Consider the following 23,901-nt stretch of genomic DNA (forward strand, 5'->3'; position numbering starts at 1 on the left):
CTCCTCCCCCTCTACTCTGCCTTGGTGAGGCCACATCTGAAATATTGCATCCAGTGCTGGGCCTCTCAGTTCAAGAAGGCAGGGAATTGCTTGAAAGAGTCCAGCACAGAGCCACAAAGATGATTAAGGGAGTGGAACACCTCCCTTATGAGGAGAGGCTGAGGGAGCTGGGTCTCTTTAGCTTGGAGGAGACTGAGGGGTGACCTCATCAATGTTTACAAATATGTAAAGGGTGGGTGTCAGGATGATGGAGCTAGTTTTTTTTCAGTGATATTCAGTGATAGGACAAGGGGCAATGGGTGTAAACTGGAGCATAAGAGGTTCCCTGTTAACATCAGGAAGAACTTCTTTACTGTAAGAGTGACAGAGCACTGGAACAGGTTGCCCAGGGGGGTTGTGGAGTCTCCTACTTTGGAGATATTCCAGTCCCGCCTGGACAAGTTCCTGTGTGAGGTACTCTAGTTTACCCTGCTCTTGAAGGGGGTTTGGACTGGATGATCTTTTGAGGTCTCTTCCAACGCTTGGGATCCTGTGATTCTGTGATCCTATACATTGCAAGAGGAAAAACATGCAATATGGCACACAGCCACTACCCCCGTCACATTTCTGAAACAGCACAGCTGAAGATGCATGTTCTACACCTGGCCTAAACATGCTTTCCAACTGAGCACTGGGGGGGTTGTTGATATCCCTTTTTCTTTGCTTCAGAGATGGAACTATATGTCTTGAAGCATCTGCTGGCTTCTACAGTATTTCAATAAACACATGTACCCTCCCATCCCCAATAATATGACTGACTAAAAGGATTAATACATATCATAAGCTTTCATATCTTATTCTCATATGGACTAATCATACTTTACTTGATAACAACAGATCGTGAATCCTGGAAGTTAACAAGGAAACCATCCAGCAAAGGAACAAAAACTTCTCCGACATCAGAGACCACCATCATCTGAGGCTGAGCTAAGCTGCTTTTGACATTAAAGAAGTGGAGGACCTTGTTATAAGTGACAAAACCAACTTGAATTGCTGAGGACTCCTCTTGCTCTTCTCTGTAAGAAAACCAAAACCAAATGGTTATAATTCTGAATTTCTTATCTTGCAATAAAAGCATTCCTTTGCAATGCAAGGCTGCTTTCAGATCATTATCCATACAGGGAACAACAGAGCAAACAACAACCAAGTCATGTAATGACGTCAGTCTTTGCCTTAGTTCAAATTAGAACACCTCGATAAAAATCAAATGCTGTATTGTTTACTTTTTAAAAATATATATATTTACATCAACCCTATCAACTGTGCATTCCATCTAAGCAGTGAAAAATCCCTAAGGTAAAGAATAAACCAGGGACAATTTTTTCAGATACTGCTCTTATCTGTGGTGGTCTGAATATCCAGTTGCTTCTATCACAGTTTTAATGTCTGAAAATGTCTGCTCTAAAATTTCAAGCAAGCAAATAATGTGTTTTCAGCTATGCTGCAAGTCTACAAAACCAGAGTTCTTAATACCAGGTCTCAAGACACCTACCTTAATCCTTTCTAACTTCTCAGCCACTTCACTGGCTTTGCAGCACTTCCACAGTCATAGCTGGAGAAGGTCTTTAGACCAACCAGCCCTTTTGTGACACAGACTGCTTTGCTACCCCAAGTCCTTCCTCTCAAAGATACGGGCACAAGACTACTTCCCAGCACAGGGCTCACCTCATGTGGTAAGAGCAGACTATTTTTGCAGCCATCTGTCCAGAAACAGAAAACGAACACACCTTTGTGTCTTGGCACCAAAATAGAAGTTTCAACATGAATTTTGGTGGAATGCCTTAAGTTGTTGTTTTTGGGGGCTGAGTTTTTGTTTGTTTTTTGTTTTGTTTTCTTTTTTTGTTTGTTTGGTTGGTTGGTTTGGTTTTTAATTACTGTTACTGAAAGACCACAGATGAATCTGAAGAAACTGAAGGACTTGCCTTTTCTTTGTGTTTTTCTATTGCTTTTTTCAAATAACATAAAAACTTTGGCCCTGCAAACATTATTTAGCAGCAGAAATCTGCAGAGTGCTGTGAGGAAAAGAATTAATGTGTCTTTTTTGTGATGTAGATACACTTGCTTTCATTTTTCTTCAGCCTTCCCTGTTCAAGCTTAGGTGTTTATTATCTTCAAAGTCATGACCAATCCTGACGAACAGCTCTGGGATATGTTCAGGATAGTATCAAACACTTGTGTCTCCAGTATAACCTTCAATGACAAAGTACTTTAGAGGTGGCCTTACATGGGCATCTAACAAACTAACCCTTCACCCTGCACTGGAATTTCTTTCATGCACAAAGATCCCAGAAGGACACATGATACGTGATTTTTAACATACCCCACCCTTCCTCACTTTGCTCTCTCCATTTAAATCTGTTTACTCTCTGCAAGTATTGTTATTTGGAATGCATTTTCTTTCTGGATGTTCCTCAATGCTTTTATATGCCTTCACTGAGAAACAGCCACTTCATTTCCCAGTTTTCACTGTTCTCATTGAACTATATGTGTCTGCATTATTTAAACTTTTATGAAAACTACCCTAATACACTATACTAAAAATTATACTAAACTACAATAAAATAGTACATTGTCATTAATATTGACCAGTAGTAATACTACTATTGTGTGCTTAATGCTCATAAAGCAAATGTGCTATATTTAATAAAATATTTGTGGCCTACAAGATTTTTCTCCTCTCAAGGACAGAGAAGTCATACAGCAGAGTTTTAGAAGGTTTAAAAGTTTTGCTAATTAACAATAAGAGCTAAAGACACAAGCCACCAACAGTATGGCTTTAGAGAGACTTGCCATTCTTGAGTGTTCTGGTTTTGGTATTTTCTGTTTAATTTAATGAGAAAGGCAGCATTGCAGTAAACAGAACTTTACAAAAAGTCAAAACTACGAGCTGGGTGGTAGCTGATACCATCACTAGAATTCACTACAAGAAAGGAAAAGAATGCAAGCTACATGTGCAGTTACTATGACAGATTTTTTCCATTCATACAGTAAGCCTAGACATCAAAGTTTAAGAAATGCCAGCAGTGAAAATTAACATTTGGTCACTATCAGCTCAAAAATGCCTGTACTATAAATCTGGACATTTTCTGTTGCTTGTTTTTACCTCTGAACACTCAAACTTCCATGAAAAATACTGTGTAGTAAGTTAAGCAAAACACACTTTTATTTCTTTACCTTGGAAGTTTATCTAGAAGGGTCTTCAGCTCATCACATATGAGTTTAACCAGACCACTCTTGATGTTCCTGTACGATACATCAATCATGAAGATATAAGCTGGTGGCTTTGGAGGCTTGTTGTTCTACAGAAAAAATGACCATTTACAGGGAAAATTAGACAGTGCCCTGTTATGTAAAAAAAATTACAGGTGGTACCTTAAGGCAATCTAAATACAGCATGCAATTGTTTGAACAATGCTATGGTAACTATTGCAGAAAGCTGACACTCACTGGGTAAAGTCCACTCCTGGAATAAAACATTGCTACTGGAGAACAGCATCCTTATGGAATAAAACATGTAAAGGTTAAGTTTACCAGCTAAGATGAAACACAAACATCTTCGGCTGGAATTCAAGTGTTTAAACAGATTTGCCTTTTGGCTTTTTCTGTACCCATATGGATTTTGCATTCCCTACATCAATATGCAATACCATTTTGTTAATATGAATGTTTACATTCAGTCTTTGTTAGCATTTGTCTCTAATAACTGTTAAGTGATTTCCAACCAATCTGGAAACAGAAAATACAACTTAGGTACTGAACCAGAATTACAGTATCACAGTTCTTGGAAGTACTAAGTGGTGGTTATCTGCCACCTATCTGTCTGTCATGGTCCAGGGCATTCTAGACAGCTGAACTGTACTTTCAGGAATAAGCTGACTTTGTGTAAGATAAGCAAAGTATGAGAGTGGAACATTCAATGCATAGAGCTGCTGCATACACAGCAGTGACTTGGGCTGGTACAGGTTCTTCAGGGAATTCCTCTTACTCATAATGTAAGCGGCAATCAAATTGGGACATACACTACTGACACAAGTTTCTGTAATAGGAAAAATGAAGAAGTTTTGTTTCCAAATAAAGCAGTCTAATGCTTAGAGAAGTATCCAGGAAAAAGATCATATAAACTGAACATAGCAACAGTAATCATCATACTTGATGACTATAAGACTAGTTTTCCTAATTCCCATTAGGATAAGCACTGGTCATTACTTGGTGTCAAATTCAGGACAGCTTTTCAATTACACTGTTTCACTGCCTTCACATACAGAGTTCTGGCCACACAATCAAAGTTCAAAAAACTCTATGTAAGAAAATCATCATCTAACCCCTGAATTATGACTTACCTGTAGTCCCTGGAACACTTTAAACTTGACACCCTTGATCTCTCTTTATTTGAATCATGTAAATCAGAATTAATTCCTGTAAACTAAAACCATGCAGTATTTTTAAAAGCGGTTCTGTTTACTGTACTTAGATTCTATTTTCAAAAACTGCATCAAACGCTACTTTTAAACTCTTGTATCACATTGCCTTTATAAAGAATCCCTGCATAAGTTCTGACAAATATATTTTAGAAACAAGGACTTGTGCTCTTGCCACATCCACTTTGCATGAGCACAATAATGCAAAACAGCTGTTATTTGTTAGCATTTCTCGTAGCTGTACATCCTTGTCATTTGATAAGCACAAAAGGAAATGGTTTTTCAGTTCTGATCTTAAAATGGATTTAGAAAAGAATTAAACCTTTGCAACTTGGAGCAAAATGAAAAATTAATTGTAAAATAACATTAACGTCTGTAACATTTAATGAGTTAGCATTTCCAGCGTGACTGTTAATTTTGTAAGAGATTTCTCTTTTGGAACATTCTAGTAAGGCTATTGATGGGTCTTTTTATCATTCTTACCAAGAAAACTCTCCAATTTAAGCTATATGACAAAAGCCACTGCACCAAAAGATGCTCTGTGATGTTAACTGCGCCAGACAGTGTTACACTCCAGAGCAGAGAAAAACAGTGAAAATGGAACCAACCATTTCATACACATGACTTTTCAAAAGCTGAGCTGCCAGAAATCCGCAAAACTTAACTGAATTTGAAAGAACAATACTGGATGTGCACTGAGAATCCCGCACTGTATTTCTGTAACACCTCATGATCTCTCCTGTTCTGGGGTTTAACCCACATTGCAATAAAATTCATATAGGTCACCTCAGGGATTTCACTGGATTTTGGAGAAGTACCCTAGTGAGAAAGCAGAATTAAACCTGTTCATTTCCTTCATACCAGCAATACTTTGATGGTCTGAGGAAGTTACCGGTCTCTACTTCAAAACTTTGTAGGGCCCAGTTGTCTTTCCCAACCTTTCCACAACCTCAGTTCCATGACAGGAAGAAAATTCTGCCTGACTTTAGCAAGAACAGAAAAATATGTCCATAATGTGGATAGATGTAGTTTTGTAAAATGATCTGAAGTTTGAAAAGTTTAAGTAACTTATGCTTTCATAAGTATCAAAGAGAGCTTTCTAATAAAATCAACTACACATATTCACAGTGACTTGAGTGGGCTGTGGGACGAATTCTTTAGTGCGTTAATACTAGGAAAGAGAACCCATTTCATTGTACTTACTGGTCAGAATACTAAAACTACACTTGCCAGGAAAGGATTAAAGGTCAAATTTCCTTGTGAAGGTTTTCAATATTGGGAAGGCAATTCTGGCATGTGGCTTGTCTTAAAAACGATGATCTTAAGGTCCTTTCCAACCCTAACTATTCTATGATTCTATGAAAGACATGCATCTTAAAATGCAACAGTGCATCAGAATTTCAACAGTGCAACATGCTAGCTAGGACCAAATAAACACCCAGGAACAACTGGTCATCCACAAATTTGCTGTGATATTTATTACTCTTACTTTCTAGTCTCATACTCTGCAGCACAAAATAATAAAACATTATATTCTCCACATCTGTTTAAATTTTCTAGAATGTTCCTGGACTCTGATATTCAGTTTACAGATGTGTTTACTCTACTGTAAGTATTTAAAGGATTTTGTTTGTTTTGACATAAAATTTTAAAATTAGTTTGCATATTGGAAATACTCACTCGGCAATAATCCAAAGTAGCAACATATTCATAAGATCCCAAAGATAGCTCAGGCCTTTCATAGTGGTCTACCCGCTGGCCAGTGTGGTCCAGATGTTGAAAGAAGAATGGAGGGACTAAAAGCCAACACAAGAGCAGAAAAAAAAAGTTTGTATTTTGGGGAGGAGGGGAACAACCTAGCAACTTCTTTCACCACATATGATGTACTATTATATGTGTATAACTACCCTGTTACTGATTGAGGAAAGAGTTTATAAACACTTATCTGGGTTGCAATGTTGGTGTGGATTTTTTTTTCCCAACATTGCCTTAAAAAACCCCAAACAAAAACACCAGGACATTCTAGTAATGACAGCTCCTTTTGTATTTGGAGTACAGGGTGTATTCCCTTATAAATGTCCACATGCTCCCACCTCTACACTGTCAGGTCTGAATAGGTAAAACTGACCCAGGTAATTTCCACAGGCAGGAGCCTTTTACCTTCTGGACTTAACAGTGTGTTCACAGGTTCAAAACCCAGCAAAGCGCATCAGGAAGCTTCTGCAGATATAGATATAAGGTGTGTAACTCCAAAGCAGTAAGAAATCAAGTGAGTTTGCCACCACCAATTTCCATACAGCTAGTCTGATGATTAGAGTCGTACTGAGGAGGAAGAGTCACAGGGGTTTTAACTCCTCTTTCCTAAATCACTGTATATTTAGAATGCTTATTTTTCACATTGTTGCCTGCAAAAACTGTGCATGTGAATGGCAGGGGTATCTATTTAGTGGGATGGCCATTTTCAGCCCTCATTAAAGTTTTATTTTAAAGTGTTTTCTGAGTTGGATATAAGATAGTAATATAAAGCATGATTTAAAATGGACACTACAACTTAAATATCTTTGTTTAAAAAGTTTACAATGCATTTAAATTTCTCTTTATGAGAGTTTAAACTGGTAAGCTATGAAATTTGTTATCTGCTATGCTTGCACAAATATTTGAGAGTCAGACAGAAGAGAAGTTGGAATGAGTCTGTCAAGGTTCACGTGTCAGAGCTGAAAAGACTACTGTATTAGGGAAAGCACTATACCACTGTGATCCAGCTGAGGAAATCCAACTTGATACAAATGTCTAGAAAGGCTAGTTCTGGCAAAGATTTGGGATTTAGCCAAGCACACAAGAACAGTTATGAGTCACATGCAGCACACTTGAACAAATATGGGATGGTATCTTCTGTGAAAACCAACACTTGTCACAGTAAGATTAATAGGTTATTTAACCATTGCATCCACAGTCACAGACAGAACTGGGCTAACATGGTTCTAAATATTTGGTTCTTGCTGGACACTTAGACTTCTTAAATAAATTAATTCTGTTGACATAGAAGTTGCTTTCCATTAGCAATACAAGCAGCCCTATATTCAAGGTTAACATTGTATTTTTAAATCGAGTTTTGAATGTATCAGACTGGACTTCATGAGCCCGCATTATTTTTCATACATTTTGTTTTAAACTGTACCGAACAAATTTTTCTATGCATTTTTCTTGTGTACTATTTGAGGGTTTTAAAAAATTATTTATTTGTTAAATAGGCCTAGCTACTGCACTGTTTTCTAGTGCAGTAGTCACTGAACTATTTTCTCATCAAATCAAGAAAATAATTTAGGAATATAGTTTCTTTTTAGTTTTATAGAATTTGTATGAATCACACATCAGAGCAACAACACTTACCATCATTTACACAGTTGCAAAATCCACACTGGTATCTCCTTCCACCTTCAATAAACTGCATGAAGGGACACATATAAGCTTTGCACCGATTGCATCGGATTGGTCCAGTCTCACCATGGTTTACAACATAAAGAGGAGTCTAGATGAAGAAGTACATGAAGTTTTAAAATGCAATGCAAACTTGAAACCAAATAAAGCAAGCTAGAAGGACTTAACTCTTGTTAAAGACCACCTCATCAGGAGATGATTCATTGTTCAGCATTCACCCAAAATCTGCAGAATGGCTCAACCCCACAGCAGCTAAATTTACAAGTTCACTGGCTGTATTCTGACATTTATCAGAGAGGCAGCATAAAGATTCATACCATATGTCTATAAAGTTTTGAAAGCACTGGAAGTTTCGGGCTCCAGGCTCATTTTCTCCAGCAAGAGGTTTTTACAGCTCATTAAGTGAAATCTGCTGGAGTTAGGTATTTTGCCTTCTCTGTCAGATCTGAGCTCATACTGAAGAAATCTACTGCTGCTCATCTATTGCAAACAGTCTCTCAAACAGGTATTTACTAAGAAAGCTTCTAAAATTTACTTCTAAATGCTGTCCCCGCAATGCTGCCATGTTACATGCTATACTAACATTTAAGGTTGTCAGGGTCACCAGCTACAGCAGGTTTAGAATAAATACTAATAATTACTGAAGCAAAGTACATACAGCAAATACAGTATCTCAAGCACTTGTCAGTTTAATTACACTGACCATGCCTGCTTCTGGCCTCTGCCAGAGGCAGAGCTAGCTTTTAGCCTCTGCCAAAAACCACAGCATTTTCCAGATGCCTCTTTTCAGTGCAGCAATTGAAAGAGCCCTGTGATTATAACTAACGTTAGAAAAGACATACTTGAAACTACAGTAAAAATGAAGTTTGCTCAATTATTTATGAAACTCCGTGTTTTGTATTTTCCTTTTTTCTTACTTTCTTCAACCTCAACTAAAAATTTGGGAACATAAGAATGAGAAAAGAAATCCAGAGTTTGGACATGTTATAGATCCCTACAAGAGGAAAAATGCTGTCATCCTTTGAATGTTAAGCCATTACCACTAGCATATTCATTTTTTTTAATTATTCTGCTTCTTCTGATGGAATGGACATATTTCATCTATTACACACTTTATCTTTTACTGGAGCATAAGAGTCTTTGAATATCTAAAACAAAAAAGGACACTTCTAGCATTTACTACTTACATATAATTTATTGCTTGTTTAGATATTGCAAAGATTATTTTAGTCATTTATTTCTCCAAAGGGTTTAATGCTTTTTGCTAAGGATTTTATACAACCAATACATTTTTACTACATGGGTTTTAAGTGCTCCCTCCTGTTCCACTGATCTATTATTTTGTGTTCTTTCTTCTACAAAAAATGAGTTTAAGACAAATTACCCAGTAACATCAGCTGGCAAACTATCAGGGTCATTTTTGAGAAATGAAAGCCTTGGCTATAAAACCTGCTCATCAGTCACAATCTCTTAATAAGTTTTAAAACTTCTGGGGTTTGTTCATTACTTGTCAATTTTCTGATTATTATTCTGCTATATTAGTTTAGTGAGCCCTGGATCTGGTATGCAGTCAATATTATTATAGTACCTGATCTGGTAGGGGGAAAAACAAGACAAAAACAACTCTTGATGCATATATATACACTGAATAGTATTTTTAAACCTTATAGAATCATAGAATAGGTAGGGTTGGAAAGGACCTTAAGATCATCTAGTTCCAACCCCACTGCCATGGGCAGGGACACCTCACACTAAACCATGGCACCCAAAGCTCTGTCCAGCCTGGCCTTGAACACTGCCAGGGATGGAGCATTCACAACTTCCCTGGGCAACCCATACCAGTGCCTCACCACACTCACAGTAAAGAATTTTTTCCTTATAACCAAACTTCCCCTATTTAAGTTTTAATCTGTTACCCCTTGTCCTACCACTACAGTCCTAATGAATAGTCTATCCTTGTTTTAATGCACATAATGTTACCAGAAAGAAAAATCAACCCCAATAAGCATATTCTGAAATATCAAAATTAAGACCTTTAAATAAAAATCATCAACAATAAAAAAAGAAATGCCATGAAGTTCAGAGCCCAGGTGTCTACATTCTTACACATACTTAATGAATTATCTTTTTAAAGACAGCAGAAATAAAAGCAACATTGTTTTTTTTTCCTTTGTCTTTTCACATATGGAAAAAGAATTTAGCCTTCCCCTCCATTTAAGTTTCTTTGAAAGAAACTACCTATTACAAAGTCCTTTTTAAAATATAGTGTTGGAGCCTCAGCAGCCTAAGGGGTATGTTTGCAAAGACTTACAAGCATGTTTAAGTTTATGTATCAAATGGTTGTCTTGAAGTTACTGAGATTATCTACAATGCATAAGGTTAATACATGTGCTCAAGTTTTAAGAAAATAGAATTCACAGGCAATATTCTGTAAACCTGTTCTAGGCTGGTTTATGTTTTGTCTTGCCCAGAGAAATAAAGGATGCTAGCAGAAGCTAGCTACATTTTCTTCCTAATAAGCTTGCAGAAACTTAAAAAAAAAAAAAAGATAAAAACATACAAATCAATGAAGCAAAAGCAACCAAAAAAGCTAAGGGTTTTGTCCAGCAAAGAAAAATCCTGCAAAGAATCCCCATGTGTACCTTTATTTAATTATTAGTTTTGAATTTTTTAGAATTAAACATATTCACATTTTTAGCATTTTCTTTAAATAATTTAAAAAATATACCTCAATAATGAACACATCTAATAATAATACTATCTGATAATTTCAGAATAAGCACTCAGACTGAAAGCATCAAAATCTCACTTCTTGACAGGAATATTATAGTTGTGAAGGAAACTTTACCTCAAAAATACTGAAATCTTCCAGGACATTACACTGTAAAAGTAGACATCCTGCCCAGAAAGAGAAAGTAATTTCTGTGTGGGTGTGTAAACAACTGTCAAACTAAGTTCTGTCACAGTGAAGTAGCCCTTTGGAAAGATACAAAGATAAAATAATACTGTACAGGCATTAAAAAGCATAAAATGAAGTAGTAAGGTTAAACTAATGAATACATAAAAGAAAAACAGACATAATAAGGCACGGCACTACATCGGAAAAGTCTTGTTTGATGTGCTCCACTCTGCAGGTGTCACTGTACACCAGATGATAAAGCAGGGATCTGTTTACGGTGCCATGGAATCCAGTGCCAAACTCTCACAGAAGCCGGGAAATAAGATAAAGCTTCATTTTTGTGTGTGTATTTTGGTTGTTTGGGTTTTGGGTTTTTTTTTAAACAAATGAAATACTTCTTTTCTTTTGCCTTTCCACCTATAAAGTACAAGCATATTCTTCCTTTTAAATCTCCACCAACAATAAGTGAATCAAGTTGGATATCTATTATAACTATCTCAACATTTGCTATACTTCTAGGGTTGTTATGGCCTAATTCTTCCCCCTCATCTCTTCACAAACCTTTGCCCAATTTGCCTATTCGGACCACCTAATTGAGAACAGAGACAGATCTCACAAAAAGGAACACTTTGGTATGTATTTATTGCTGGTGTTCTAGCACTATGCAAATATAAATATTTCACAAAACCAGTGACTATACTAATACTTGGTAGCCTAACTCTGAACAGGACACATAAAATTAATTCCATTTAAGCTGAAAGAATAGAGAGGTAGAAAGCATCAGTTGTGCTGGGAGGCATAACATTATAGTTCTAGGTTAAAGCAAAGGAGGACTGGGCAGAAGGGGTAGAAAATGCTTTAAGAGACCTGCATAAACTTTCCTTTCTCTGAAACCTCACGGCCCTGCTGAAGTGCAAGTCCTGAAAGCCAATCTGATAAGTCATAACTTATCCCACTATTAGTCCAAATATAGCTGCAGTAGCAAGAGTTTTATTTTGGAAACATTTCAGCAAGAACATCTCTCAGGAGTCAGAACAATATCACAAAGCAATAGACAGACATTGGTGGCACAGCTCCAATATGAAATACATCCATAAAAATTTCCAAAGGGACTGTAACCTGTGCTTTAAAGTCTGAGAAAGCTGACTTACTCTTGCTTATAAAAAGGAAGTCCTGACACACTCCTGAGGGTTTCCCTGTTGTGCCTATATTCACATTGCAGTATCAGAGCCACAGCTGGAAATTATAAGTGTAAGAGTAAGGGCTGTGATGAAACTCAAGACTGACATGGCACATCTCTGTAACGGTGTTCTAAAGAGGGACAAATCTTAAGAGAAGGAGAGTCTGGAGAACAGGAAAGGCACATACAAACACTGAAGAAAACTAGCCATTTATCACAAAACAAAATAAAATATATATACATAACATCTGTTCTCATTGTCAGAGTGGCATGCAGATTGGATCACAAGAAACCATTTTGTAGCTATATTACAAGATAAACCTCCACATGTAATGGACTTCGCACCTTGTCTTTGCCTTTTCCTACCTCCCATAGCCAAGGAGGATTCCTATGCACTCCTTGACACAGACTCTATCAGTACAGCAACAAGTCTGGTTCTGCCCTTAGTTTGACCCCACAATCCTTGAGGTGAATTTAACACCACAGCACTGGAACTGCAGGAATGCTATTGTATTGAAAAGAGGCTCACAGAGCTTTCAAAGTCTGGCTACATCCAAAAGGAACACAAAAACTTTCTATGAGTGTAGCTTTCAGCTGAATCAGTGTCTCTATCACACCTTTACTGGTCCTCACAAGAAGAGGAATTTATCAGAAGTTCTTCTACATACTTCTGAACAACAGTACCACTGGAAAATGTGGAGGGTCACTCTACACAATGCAAGAACTGTATACTACATGTGACAAGTTGCCTTTGGAACTGCAAATTATCTCAGGGACAAATGACTCTGAAAGCATGCCTTATGAAAACCCCAGAATTAGGGGACATGTTTAAATGAGGGCTATTTGTTTCAAAAGGAAGAGTACCTTGCAGATACAGAGAGCTGCACAGATACGTAACTCCTGGTAACTTCTGATGTGGAAATTTCTTAGAATTATACAAGATCAGCAGTACTACAGCAGATAAGATACTCTATACTTATGATGTAAAAAAACCACTAAATACTGTATTTGCATGCTGATTGACAGGGGGAAAATAGACACAGAATTGCCAACTATTCAATCCAGACAGTTCACTAAACAGATAAGCTGTGCAGTTTGCCAGGGCAACAAATTCAGAAAGGCAGTATTTTTAAAGTTATTACTTCAGTTACACTGATGCAATTCATATGAGAATTTTAAGACATGCTAGACAATGTAACTTTCTAATGAATACAGGAGAAGGATGTTGACCAAGTGTGGTACTACTCCCCAAGGAGATCTTCTGCTTAGTTAATACAGTAAAGAGATAAAGAAAACTCCTCCAGAAAATCAAAGAGAATTTTGAAATGTAAACACTGATGTTTTTGGAAAAAAAAACCAACTCAGCAGGTCATGAACCAAACCATCTCTGTTTCCTAGGACTGTTGAAGGGGTTTGTTTTCTTTTATTGTATCATCATAGATTGCTTTTGACAAAGATTAACCCATCTACAAATAAACCTTCTGTTTTGAGCTGCTTTACTGATTCACATTAAAATGTCAAGAAAGCATTTCCCTTTGTGATGTTCCTACTGTCTTTTATCAGAAGCCAAGTTTTGCCTGTCCTTGGTTTTTAGATGTTGAACACTATCAGACTCCTTCAGATGATGACTCAAGCCAATCTGGATGATCTCCTCTGCAGGGTTCACAGCAGGTTCAAGTATTTTCCGTAACACACTCCTTTTTCATCTATTTCCGTGCCTGCATGCATAACTGCAGCATGGCTAAAGCCTCAACCACATGATGCAGTATCTCTTGGCTCTATCCTGATTTTCACAGACCACATACAATGCAAGCAGCATGTTCAAACATTCTTCCTCAAAACCCAGGCTGAACATTCACTTGCATACATGGCAGTGCAAAAAACACCATGGCATTTTAGCAGAGTTTCACTCAAAGTTGACACTGCACATGTGGTCCAATCCAGTGTCTACCAAAATAAATGGAAAACTACTGATTTCAGTTGATCATACCTCAGACTATTCCTTGAAATCCTTATTCACTATTCCCTTTTCAAGGGGAGTATTACAATTAAATCAACAGAGTTGGCAGCATGAAGAGTGTAAATACAGGCTACTTGATTCAACATGAAAATATTGAGGATGGGGGTAAATATGTGCAATAATGATAAAATTCTGATGTAATTAAACACCAAATTAGTTAGCATACGACTTTAAAACTTCTGTATCATACAGGTGACAGAAAGGGGGTGAGGTAAGAGGAGACAAAAAAAAAAAGTGTTTGCTATCCATGCTTGAAAAAGGCACCACATGTTCTCCTGGTTATGATCCCAGACCAGTAATACTAAGCATTAACAAGCCAGAGCTCTCCAGCGCTTTTTAGCTTTGTAGTGCTGCTTGTTATCTGGGTGTACAGTCATCCTGTACAGACATGCTGTATCTCAAGTGAAGGTCAGCAGCCAGTATTAACTGCTAATACAAGCAGGAGTGTGAAACTGGATAATTAAGAAACTGGGGTGAAGAGAAGACTTCCAAAATGTTAGCACTTTAAAACAATCAGATGTCAGGCAAGAACTGCCTCAATTCAGTCTACACTCATCACAGCAAGAGTGGGAGCTTGTGCAGAGGCAGATATGCAAGAAGAGAACAAGGAAGTCTAAGAGACAGACAAAACTACCCTAGGACTGGGTTGGTATCATAGAATCATAGAATAGTTAGGGTTGGAAAGCACCTGAAGATCATCTAGTTCCAACCCCCCCTGCCATGTGCAGGGACACCTCACACTAGACCATATCACTCAAGGCTTCATCCAACATGGCCTTGAACACTGCCAGGGATGGAGCATACACAACCTCCCTGGGCAACTCATTCCAGCCCTTCACCACCCTAACAGTAAAGAATTTCTTCCTTATATCCAGTCTAAACCTGTGCTGTTTAAGTTTCAACCTGCTACCCCTTGTCCTGTCACTACTGTCCCCAATGAAGAGTCCCTCCCCAGCATCCCTGTAGGCCCCCTTCAGATACTGGAAGGCTGCTGTGAGGTCTCCATGCAGCCTTCTCTTCTCCAGACTGAACAGCCCCTACTTTCTCAGCCTGTCTTCATATGGGAGGTGCTCCAGTCCCCTGATCATCCTTGTGGCCCTCCTCTGGACTTGTTCCAACGGTTCCATGTCCTTTTTATGTTGAGGCCACCAGAACTGCACATAATACTCCAAGCGAGGTCTCACAAGAGCAGAGTAGAGGGGCAGGATCACCTCCTTAGACCTGCTGGTCACACTCCGTTTGATGCAGCCCAGGATAGGGTTGGCTTTCTGGACTGTAAGTGCACACTGGTGGCTCATGTTCATTTTCTCATCGACCAACACCCCCAAGTCCTGTTCACCTCTGAGGGCGACACACACGTTAAATCACATGACAGGACTCAGGCTCATGCCTGTACTAATCCACAGCTCTACTTCCCACATATCACTATCACAGACAGCCCAGCACTGCAGTCAGTGTCTGAAATTTCTAGGCACGACTGCCGTAAAACCATTGAAAAAGAAGACAGGCAAGTTTTAGGAAGTTTCTCAATTTAAAATGGTATGTAGTAATTACAAGGGGGGTAGTCAAGCTTCACTGATCACAGGAGTTTCACAAAATCAGAAGTTTGATTTTCAGTCACTGTTCTCAGGCTTGAAAAATCACTCAGCACAAAATAAAAGAAATTTAACAATATATTTTACCGAAGTAGACAGAAGTCTTTAAAGATATCTCATGCAGGCATTATTTTTATTTTTTTGCAGACCACTGCAGGAGAGCTCTAGAGGTTCTTCAACATAGCAGACAGAATTTAGGCTCCAAATACTACTACTTCTTGACAGGCCCAGACTCTTTGCTGTGGTTTAAGCCCAGCCGGTAACTCAGAACCACCCAGCTGCTTGCTTACTCTCCTGTTCCCAGAGGGATGGGGAGGAGAATCGAAAGAATGTAACTCTCACATGCTGAAATAAGAACAGCCCAGTACCTAAGGTATAACATAAACCACTACTGCTACCACCAATAATAATAATGATAAGGGAAATAACAAGGGAAGAGAATACAACTGCTCACCACCCGCAGACCGATACCCAGCTCGACCCGAGCAGTGATATAACCCTTCCAGGTAACTCCCCCAGTTTCTATACTGGGCATGACGTGCTGTGGTATAGAATACTCCTTTGGTTAGTTGAGGTCAGGTGTCCTGTCTCTGTTTCCTCCCAGCTTCCCCTCCTCCCTGGCAGATCATGAGATTCAGAAAGTCCTTGTTCAGTGTAAACATTACTGAGCAGCAACTAAAAACATCGGTGTTATCAGCATTGTTCCCAGGCTGAAAGTCAAAAACACAGCAGTGCACCAGCTACTAAGAAGGAGAAAAATGACTGCTACTGCTGAACCCAGGACACTCTTACATGCGCTGTATGCAAATCTACCCTCACATCATTATTAGTTTACACTCCCATAAAATTTATCAAAATTGCTAACTAATGTCAAAGACCATTTAATGCAAACACAGCTGTGACCATTTCTTACATCAATACCCTTGGATAGCCAACCAGGCAACACTCAAATTGTACTCATGGAGCTCCAGGTTTAGGGAACAAATATTTAAGTTCATAAATAAATGTAAATGTAGCATAGTGATTGTTGAAGCAACAATTCTCCTAGATGAAATTCTGCATTGGAAGAACATTATCAATGTTATTCATATCTTTGTGGCAAGAACACAACCAACACCTAACTTTGTGTTTCAGGACCATTCTGGCCTGCTGAACTATTGTCAACTTTAGAGACCAAATATGTGTTTTTTTTCTTTTTATTCATACACACATGTAGGTGGAAAGATAGATGTATGTGTGTATGTATATGTGTGTGTATATAATTTTTTTTCAGCATTTGAGAGAAAAGCAATTACTGACTTAAGATCATGCACAAATGCCGGTGAACACAGGGCTGCTTCTGAAAAACTTGGAGTTTTGTTAGAAGACATTACTGTGACTTTTTGAACTGATTATTCATATTTGCATTCCTGGTAACATTCTACAACAGGAACTCTCTTGCTCCTATTGTTGTGCAGCCAAACATATTAAGGAGATAAGCTTTAATTAGGGGGGAAAAGGAAAAAAAGCATAGACAGGTTTAAGAGTGTTGTAAGTGGAGGTGGATAAAATAGTTCTGCTTATCTACTGGCCTTCCTGAGCAATGTTTTTCAGTAAACATGCCTCTAAAGTTAATTAATTTATTTCCACTAAAATCAGTAAGTACTGAGCCTACTTAAAATGTCATGTGACATACACAAGCCAACTCTAACTAGCCAATCGCCACAGGAGTACTTAGAAAGTAGAAAAAGAATTTTTGTTATATGAACAAAAAGGAGCAGCAAATATCTTACCTCTGAAGCAAAGATATTTGGGATGAAATTAATACCCTTTTTACAAGTCAAGTCCTTTCTACAATGTTAGTTTTTAAGATCAATATCAAACTAGCTGTTACTTTAAAAATACCACATCAAGTAGGGATGATCCTACTCCAAAAATCTCTTCCATGAACACTTTCTCTGCTATGATAGCCGGGACACTTCAAGTAGATTCCAGAACCTCCAAACATTAATAGTGTTTATATGCAAGTACCCTCCTCTCTTTTATTAACACTGAGCTGTAACTGAATGTCACAAGTAAGGGGCCATGTGAAACGGAGCTATGAACCAAGCTATCCTGTTAAGGGTACAGACCTGTTCCACTGCTCCTTTACTCTAGGCCCTGAGGAGCTAATCTATGCTGCTATTTAGCAAGCACGGATTAACTAGTTCAGCTGAACACCACGTGAAAAAGCAGCCCCCTCTACATACTGCCTGTCCTGTAAGAGGAACTTTTGTTTTCCACAGAATCAAAGAAGGGACATTCTGTAAAGAGCTGCAGGACAACATTAGAGCCTGCTATGAGCAGGCCCTAGCTGTAACCTGGTACAATGTTGCTTGATACAAAAAAAAAACAAAACCAACACACCCAACCACACCCCCCACACCCCAAAAATCAGGTTCCTGTGCATCTTTAAAAAACAGTTGTTCTATGTAATTACACACTTGATACATAGTTGCATTCAAAACATGCATTAGCATTCAATTACATTATTACATAGATATTATATATAATATATAATTGATATATCAATTAGTATTAAAAAATATTGCATTAGTATGTATAGATAAGTAAAATATGTATAAACTGAAAATGCAATAACAACTTCAGTTTAAAAAGCAAAACACAACCATTCACTCCTGAACTTACCAAATACCAGCATGTTCTAACTCTCTGAAGTTTCCAAGGTAACAGTAACATCTCTGACAGATTAAATTATAACTTGAACAAATCTTGCAGTGTTTAATTTACTGCTGTTGCTAGGATTATCTCTAGCCAGTCTCAGAGGAGACAATGAAGGGGAGGACAATGAAGAAAGCCTAGGAGAGCAACGCGTGCTCTAGAGGAAAAACATGCACACAAAATGGCAGAAGCCATTCAAGCAGCTACTTTGAGTTACAGAGGTATCTAGCAATAGCCAAAGTTATTTTTTTACTTGAATGTATTTTTTTGGCAAAACAAACTATCAATATTGTTGGCCAATTAATTAAGTGGATATGAATGTTACTTTTTATTTCCCTTCTATGTGTACTGCTGCTTAGTGAGGTTTTTCTTCTGCCATTACCATTCTGAAGGATAGAGTCTTCAAGTTATCAGAAACCAATTACATCACTTTTATAAAGGCATTTTCAAGTCTAAATTTTGAATTTTCAGAAAAATTAATCAGAAACTCTGATTAAAATATGAATAAGATTATATAAATGGCAAACCTTTCAAGTCACTGTTCCCATCTCTTTCATAATTACCTCTTTACTATAAATGGTGCATGGAGCAATATACTACAGAAATATTTTTAAAGGGTACACTTTAAGAGTATTTTAAAGTATACACTAAAACCAAAAAGGCAGATAAAACTAAATCAGAAAATTTACTTAAATTAGGAAAAGCTCTGCTGCCAAAGTCTTTGCTAAATTTGGCTCTAAAAGTTCATTCTAGTTACAGAGTGTAGTTACAGGCCAACAGGCTAACAAAACTTTATCCTAGATGATGAGGTCTTGGGAAGCTATCCAATTCCAAAAGCTTTACTACCAAATTCAGACTAACACAGAGCATACTCCATAAAGAAAGTCTTACCTAATACAGGATTTAAGCACCTCTAAGTTAGGCATAGTGAAACTTTCTTATAGGTGCCTCTACCCTCTGGAGTGATATAAAACTTGCTGGGTGAGACACCTGGAGATGCTTGTGAATTCTGGGCTCTTCATACCATGCAAGAGTGAGTCAGGCACCCCAGAGGACCTAGCAAAATCCCCAGACACTAACCTGGCAATAGGTAGTTGAAAAAAAACCAAACAAACCCAAACCTAAAATAGCACTCATAGAGTAACAAAGATTGTCAAATACCCATCCTGCTCCATAGTCCAGGCAGACTCAGAGTTATGAGCCCAGGGTTTCACAGTTCCCTCTCAAATGAAAGAATCAACAAGGATGCTTTGGAATTGGAAAATGGAAGAAATAGTAGTGCTTAGGCTCACACTTTCCAGTATGGTATACAGCAGAGCTCAGCATACAAGTTTATGCTACCTGGACTGTCTCTACACTGACTGATTGTTCTAAACAAACCGACACTGATTGGCTGTGAAAGTACCAACGCAACCTAAGAACAAGGAGGAATGTCTAGTAGGATGGCTCTATCCTGAAACTAACTGGCCTATCTGTCATCTGAAGTATGGTATTGGTGCACGTGCTCCCTGTCTGGTTCACTGACTTTCATCAGGCTAAATGTAGCAACATGTGGAAATTTAAACAGAGGCAACGAACTCTTCTGTATAAACTGGCAAAGAGCTTGGTGGCCAGTTCTCTTTTCCTGCAAGGGTAAAAAAGTGTTTCAACATCATCAGACTATCCTAACTAATAAGTTGTATCACATGTGGAGGGCTTCTACTCCAATCATGCTTCAAAAAAAACATGACGAAGAAGCACAGATTATTTTGACAGTGTGCTCCAAAGACACTGACCTCTGGTGGATCTTGGACAATCCAGAGGCTAAAACTGCTGAACACACAAAGCAATCTGTCCCACTTAAAATACAGAGATAGAAATAAATTACCTCCTCACTGGCTAACAGCTGCTGGTTTTGCTGTGGAGTACTCATTCAAAAGGAGGAAGCTTTTGTTACCTACACTGGAGAGAAGTCCAGCATTGCCAACAGACATGAAGCAAATTTGGATAATCCAGATAAAGGGTCATATTGAAGACTACACAAAGGAAAAAGGTCATTAAATATTCAACAAGCTCTGACATTTCATTTCCAGTAGTCGTGAATATGAAGAGGAATCTCACATCAAGTCCCGAGTAGATAAGGGGATTACAAAATTACAAGCCAACATTTCAAAACAGACAGCAGGGTAAAACCATCACAAATCTCCTTCAGAAGCTTTTCTTCGGATTTTTTTTTAATTATCATCTTTTGAAAATATTTTAATGGGTGTCTTGGAAACACAAGGCAGAGACCGCAGAATTACTGAATGCCTTCTATGCATCAGTCTTTACTGCTAAGAATGGCCCTCAGGAGCCCCAGACCTCAGAGGTTAGAGATGAAGACCGGAGAATGGAAACCTTCCCCTTCATTGAATAGAACAGGGTTATGGATAGGCTAGACAGACTTACACCCATAAATCTATGGGCCCTGATGGGATGAACTCAAGGGTACTGAGGGAGATGGCAGATGTTGCTCTGCTGCTCTCCATCATCTTTGAAAAATCATGGAAATGGGTGAAATGCCTGATGACTGGAGGAAGGCCAAGGTCACTCAAATGGGAAAGGAGGACCAGAAAAACTATCAGCAAGTCAGCCTCACCTCCATTCATGGAAAGGTGGTTGAAGAAGTCATTCTGGAGGTCAACACTAAGCATATACTAAGCATCTACAGGGCTATGATATAATAGGCATCATAGAAACATGGTGGGATGGCTCCATTGACTGGAGGGTTGGAATGGAAGGTTACAGGCTTTTTAGAAAAGACAGGCCCAGTAGGAGGGGAGGGGGAGCTCCCCTTTATGTTAGGGATAGGCTGGAGAGTATGGAACTCTGTCTGGGGACAAGTGATCACTTAACAGAAAGTTTGTGGGTCAGGGTTAAGGGGAAATTGGTAATGGGATATGTTACAGACTGCCTGATCAAGAGGAACCTGTGGATGAAGAACTCTACAGACAAATAGGAAAAGCCTCACACTCACAGGCCCTTGTTCTCATGGGGGACTTCAACCACCCTAACATCTGTTGGGGCGACGGTACGGCCCAGCACAAGCAATCCAGGACGTTTCTCGATTGTGTGGAAGACAACTTGCTTCTGCAAGCAATAAAGGAGCCGACGAGGAGAGGAGCCCTGCTTGACCTCGTGCTCACCAACAGGGAAGGGCTCTTTGGAAATGTGACTCTCCAGGGAAGTCTTGGATGCAGTGATCACGAGATGGTCAAATTCGAGGTCCTCAGGACAGTGAGATGAGCGTGCAGCAAGCTCACTGCCCTGGACTTCAAGAGGGCAGACTTTGGCCTCTTCAGGAACCTGCTTAGCAAGGTTCCATGGGATATAGCCCTAGAGGGCAGGGAGGCCCAAGACTCTTGGTTAACATTCAAGGATCACCTGCTACAAGCTCAGGAGTGTTGCATCCCAACTAGAAGGAAGTGCAGCAGGAGGGCCAGGAGACCTCATTGGATGGATAAGGAGCTGCTGAGAAAAATTCACAGGAAAAAAGAGGCTTATAAAAGGTGGAAACAAGGACAGGTGGCCTGGGGTGAATACAGGGATGTTGTCCGGGTAATTAGGGACCAAGTTAGGAAAGCTAAGGCCCAATTGGAGCTAAAATTGGCAAGGGATGTTAAAGATAATAGGAAGGGATTTTATAGGTATGTAGCAGCTAAAAAACAGACTAAGGACAATGTAGGCCCCCTCCGGAAGCTTTCGGGAGAACTGGCTACACAGGACTTGGAGAAGGCTGAGGTTCTGAATGACTTCTTTGCCTTGGTCTTCACTGGCAAAGGCTCTGACCGCACCCGAGTCTTGGAAGGTGGACGCAGGGACTGTGAAAACCTAGACCCTGGGCCCACTGTACATGAGGATCTGGTTCGAGACCATCTTAAGAACCTGAATGTACACAAGTCCATGGGACCTGATGAAATCCATCCGCAGGTCCTGAAGGAGCTGGTGAATGAAGCTGCAAAGCCACTGGCCATCATATTTGAAAAATCATGGCAGTCAGGTGAAGTTCCTGAACGCTGGAAAAAGGGAAATATAACCCCCATTTTCAAGAAGGGGAAAATGGATGACCCGGGGAATTACAGAACAGTCAGTCTCACCTCTGTGCCTGGCAAAATCTGGGAGCAGATTCTCTTGGAAGCCATGCTAGGGCACATGAAAAACAACAAGGTGCTTGGTGACAGCCAGCATGGCTTTACTAGGGGAAAATCCTGCCTGACCAATTTGGTGGCCTTCTATGACGGGGCTACAAAAGTGATGGACAGGGTGGAGCAGTTGATGTCATCTACCTGGACTTGTGCAAAGTGTTCGACACTGTCCCACATGACATCATTGTCTCTAAATTAGAGTGTGGATTATCGGTGGATAAAGAACTGGCTGGATGGTCACACTCAACGAGTTGTGGTCAACGGTTCAATGTCCAGCTGGAGACCAGTAACGAGTGGTGTCCCTCAGGGATCAGTGTTGGGACCAGTCTTGTTTAATATTTTTCTCGCTGACATGGACAATGGAATTGAGTGTGGCCTCAGCAAGTTTGCTGATGACACCAAGCTGTGTGGTTCTGTTGATATGCTAGAGGGAAGGAATGCCATTCAGAGGGACCTTGACACATTTGTGAGGTGGGCTGATGAAGTTTAACCATAACAAGTGTAAGGTCCTACACCTGGGTCATAGCAATCCCAGGCACAGCTACAGGTTGGGCAAAAAGGAAATTCATGGTAGTCCTGCGGAGAAGGACTTGGGGGTGTTAGTCAATGAGTAAATGAACATGATCTGGCAGGGTGCACTCACAGCCCAGAAAGCCAACCGTATCCTGGGCTGCATCAAGAGGAACGTGACCAGCAGGTTGAAGGAGGTGATCCTGCCCCTCTATTCTGCTCTCCTGAGACCTCACTTGGAGTATTGTGTGCAGTTCTGGTGCCCTCAACATAAAAAGGACATGGTGCTGTTAGAACATGTCCAGAGGAGGGCCACGAGGATGACCAGGGACTGGAGCACCTCCCGTATGAAGACAGGCTGAGAAAGTTGGGGCTGTTCAGCCTGGAGAAGAGAAGGCTGCCTGGAGACCTCATAGCAGCCTTCCAGTATCTGAAGGGGGCCTACAGGGATGCTGGGGAGGGACTATTCATTAGGGACTGTAGCGATAGAACAAGGGGTAAAGGGTTGAAACTTAAACAGCAGAGGTTTAGACTTGATATAAGGAAGAAATTCTTTACTGTGAGGGTGGTGAGGTACTGGAATGGATTGCCCAGGGAGGTAGTGAATGCTCCATCCCTGGCAGTGTTCAAGACCAGGTTGGATGAAGCCTTGGGTGATATGGTTTAGTGTGAGGTGTCCCTGCCCATGGCAAGGGGGTTGGAACTAGATGATCTTGAGGTCCTTTCCAATCCTAACTATTCTATGATTCTATGTAGAAGAAACGAAGGTCATCAGTAGTCAGCGTGGATTCACCAAGCATAAATCTTGCTTGATCAATTTTATAGCTCTTTATGGTGACATGGCAAATCAGGTCAACGAGGGAAGAGCAATGGATGCTATCTTCGGCAAGGCTTTTGAGACTGTCTGCCCTTAGATCCTTATAGGTAAACTTAAGAAAT

General features: G+C 39.5%; 1 protein-coding gene across 4 annotated transcripts in view; it reads right to left on the bottom strand.

Moving 5' to 3' along the window:
- The window catches only part of SEC24D (SEC24 homolog D, COPII coat complex component), a 220,628-nt gene that overhangs the window by 13,754 nt on the left and 182,973 nt on the right, over positions 1-23,901 (bottom strand). For all 4 annotated transcript variants that reach the window (XM_005144138.3, XM_031044726.2, XM_031044727.2 and 1 more), the window contains 4 exons: positions 7,848-7,986; positions 6,138-6,253; positions 3,214-3,338; positions 864-1,055 (listed from right to left, as the gene is read on the bottom strand). In XM_005144138.3, coding sequence (XP_005144195.1) covers positions 864-1,055; positions 3,214-3,338; positions 6,138-6,253; positions 7,848-7,986 — 572 coding nt within the window. The remainder of the gene's footprint in view (positions 1-863; positions 1,056-3,213; positions 3,339-6,137; positions 6,254-7,847; positions 7,987-23,901) is intronic.

Source organism: Melopsittacus undulatus, chromosome 5, assembly GCF_012275295.1.
Source record: "Melopsittacus undulatus isolate bMelUnd1 chromosome 5, bMelUnd1.mat.Z, whole genome shotgun sequence".
NCBI lineage: Eukaryota > Metazoa > Chordata > Aves > Psittaciformes > Psittaculidae > Melopsittacus > Melopsittacus undulatus.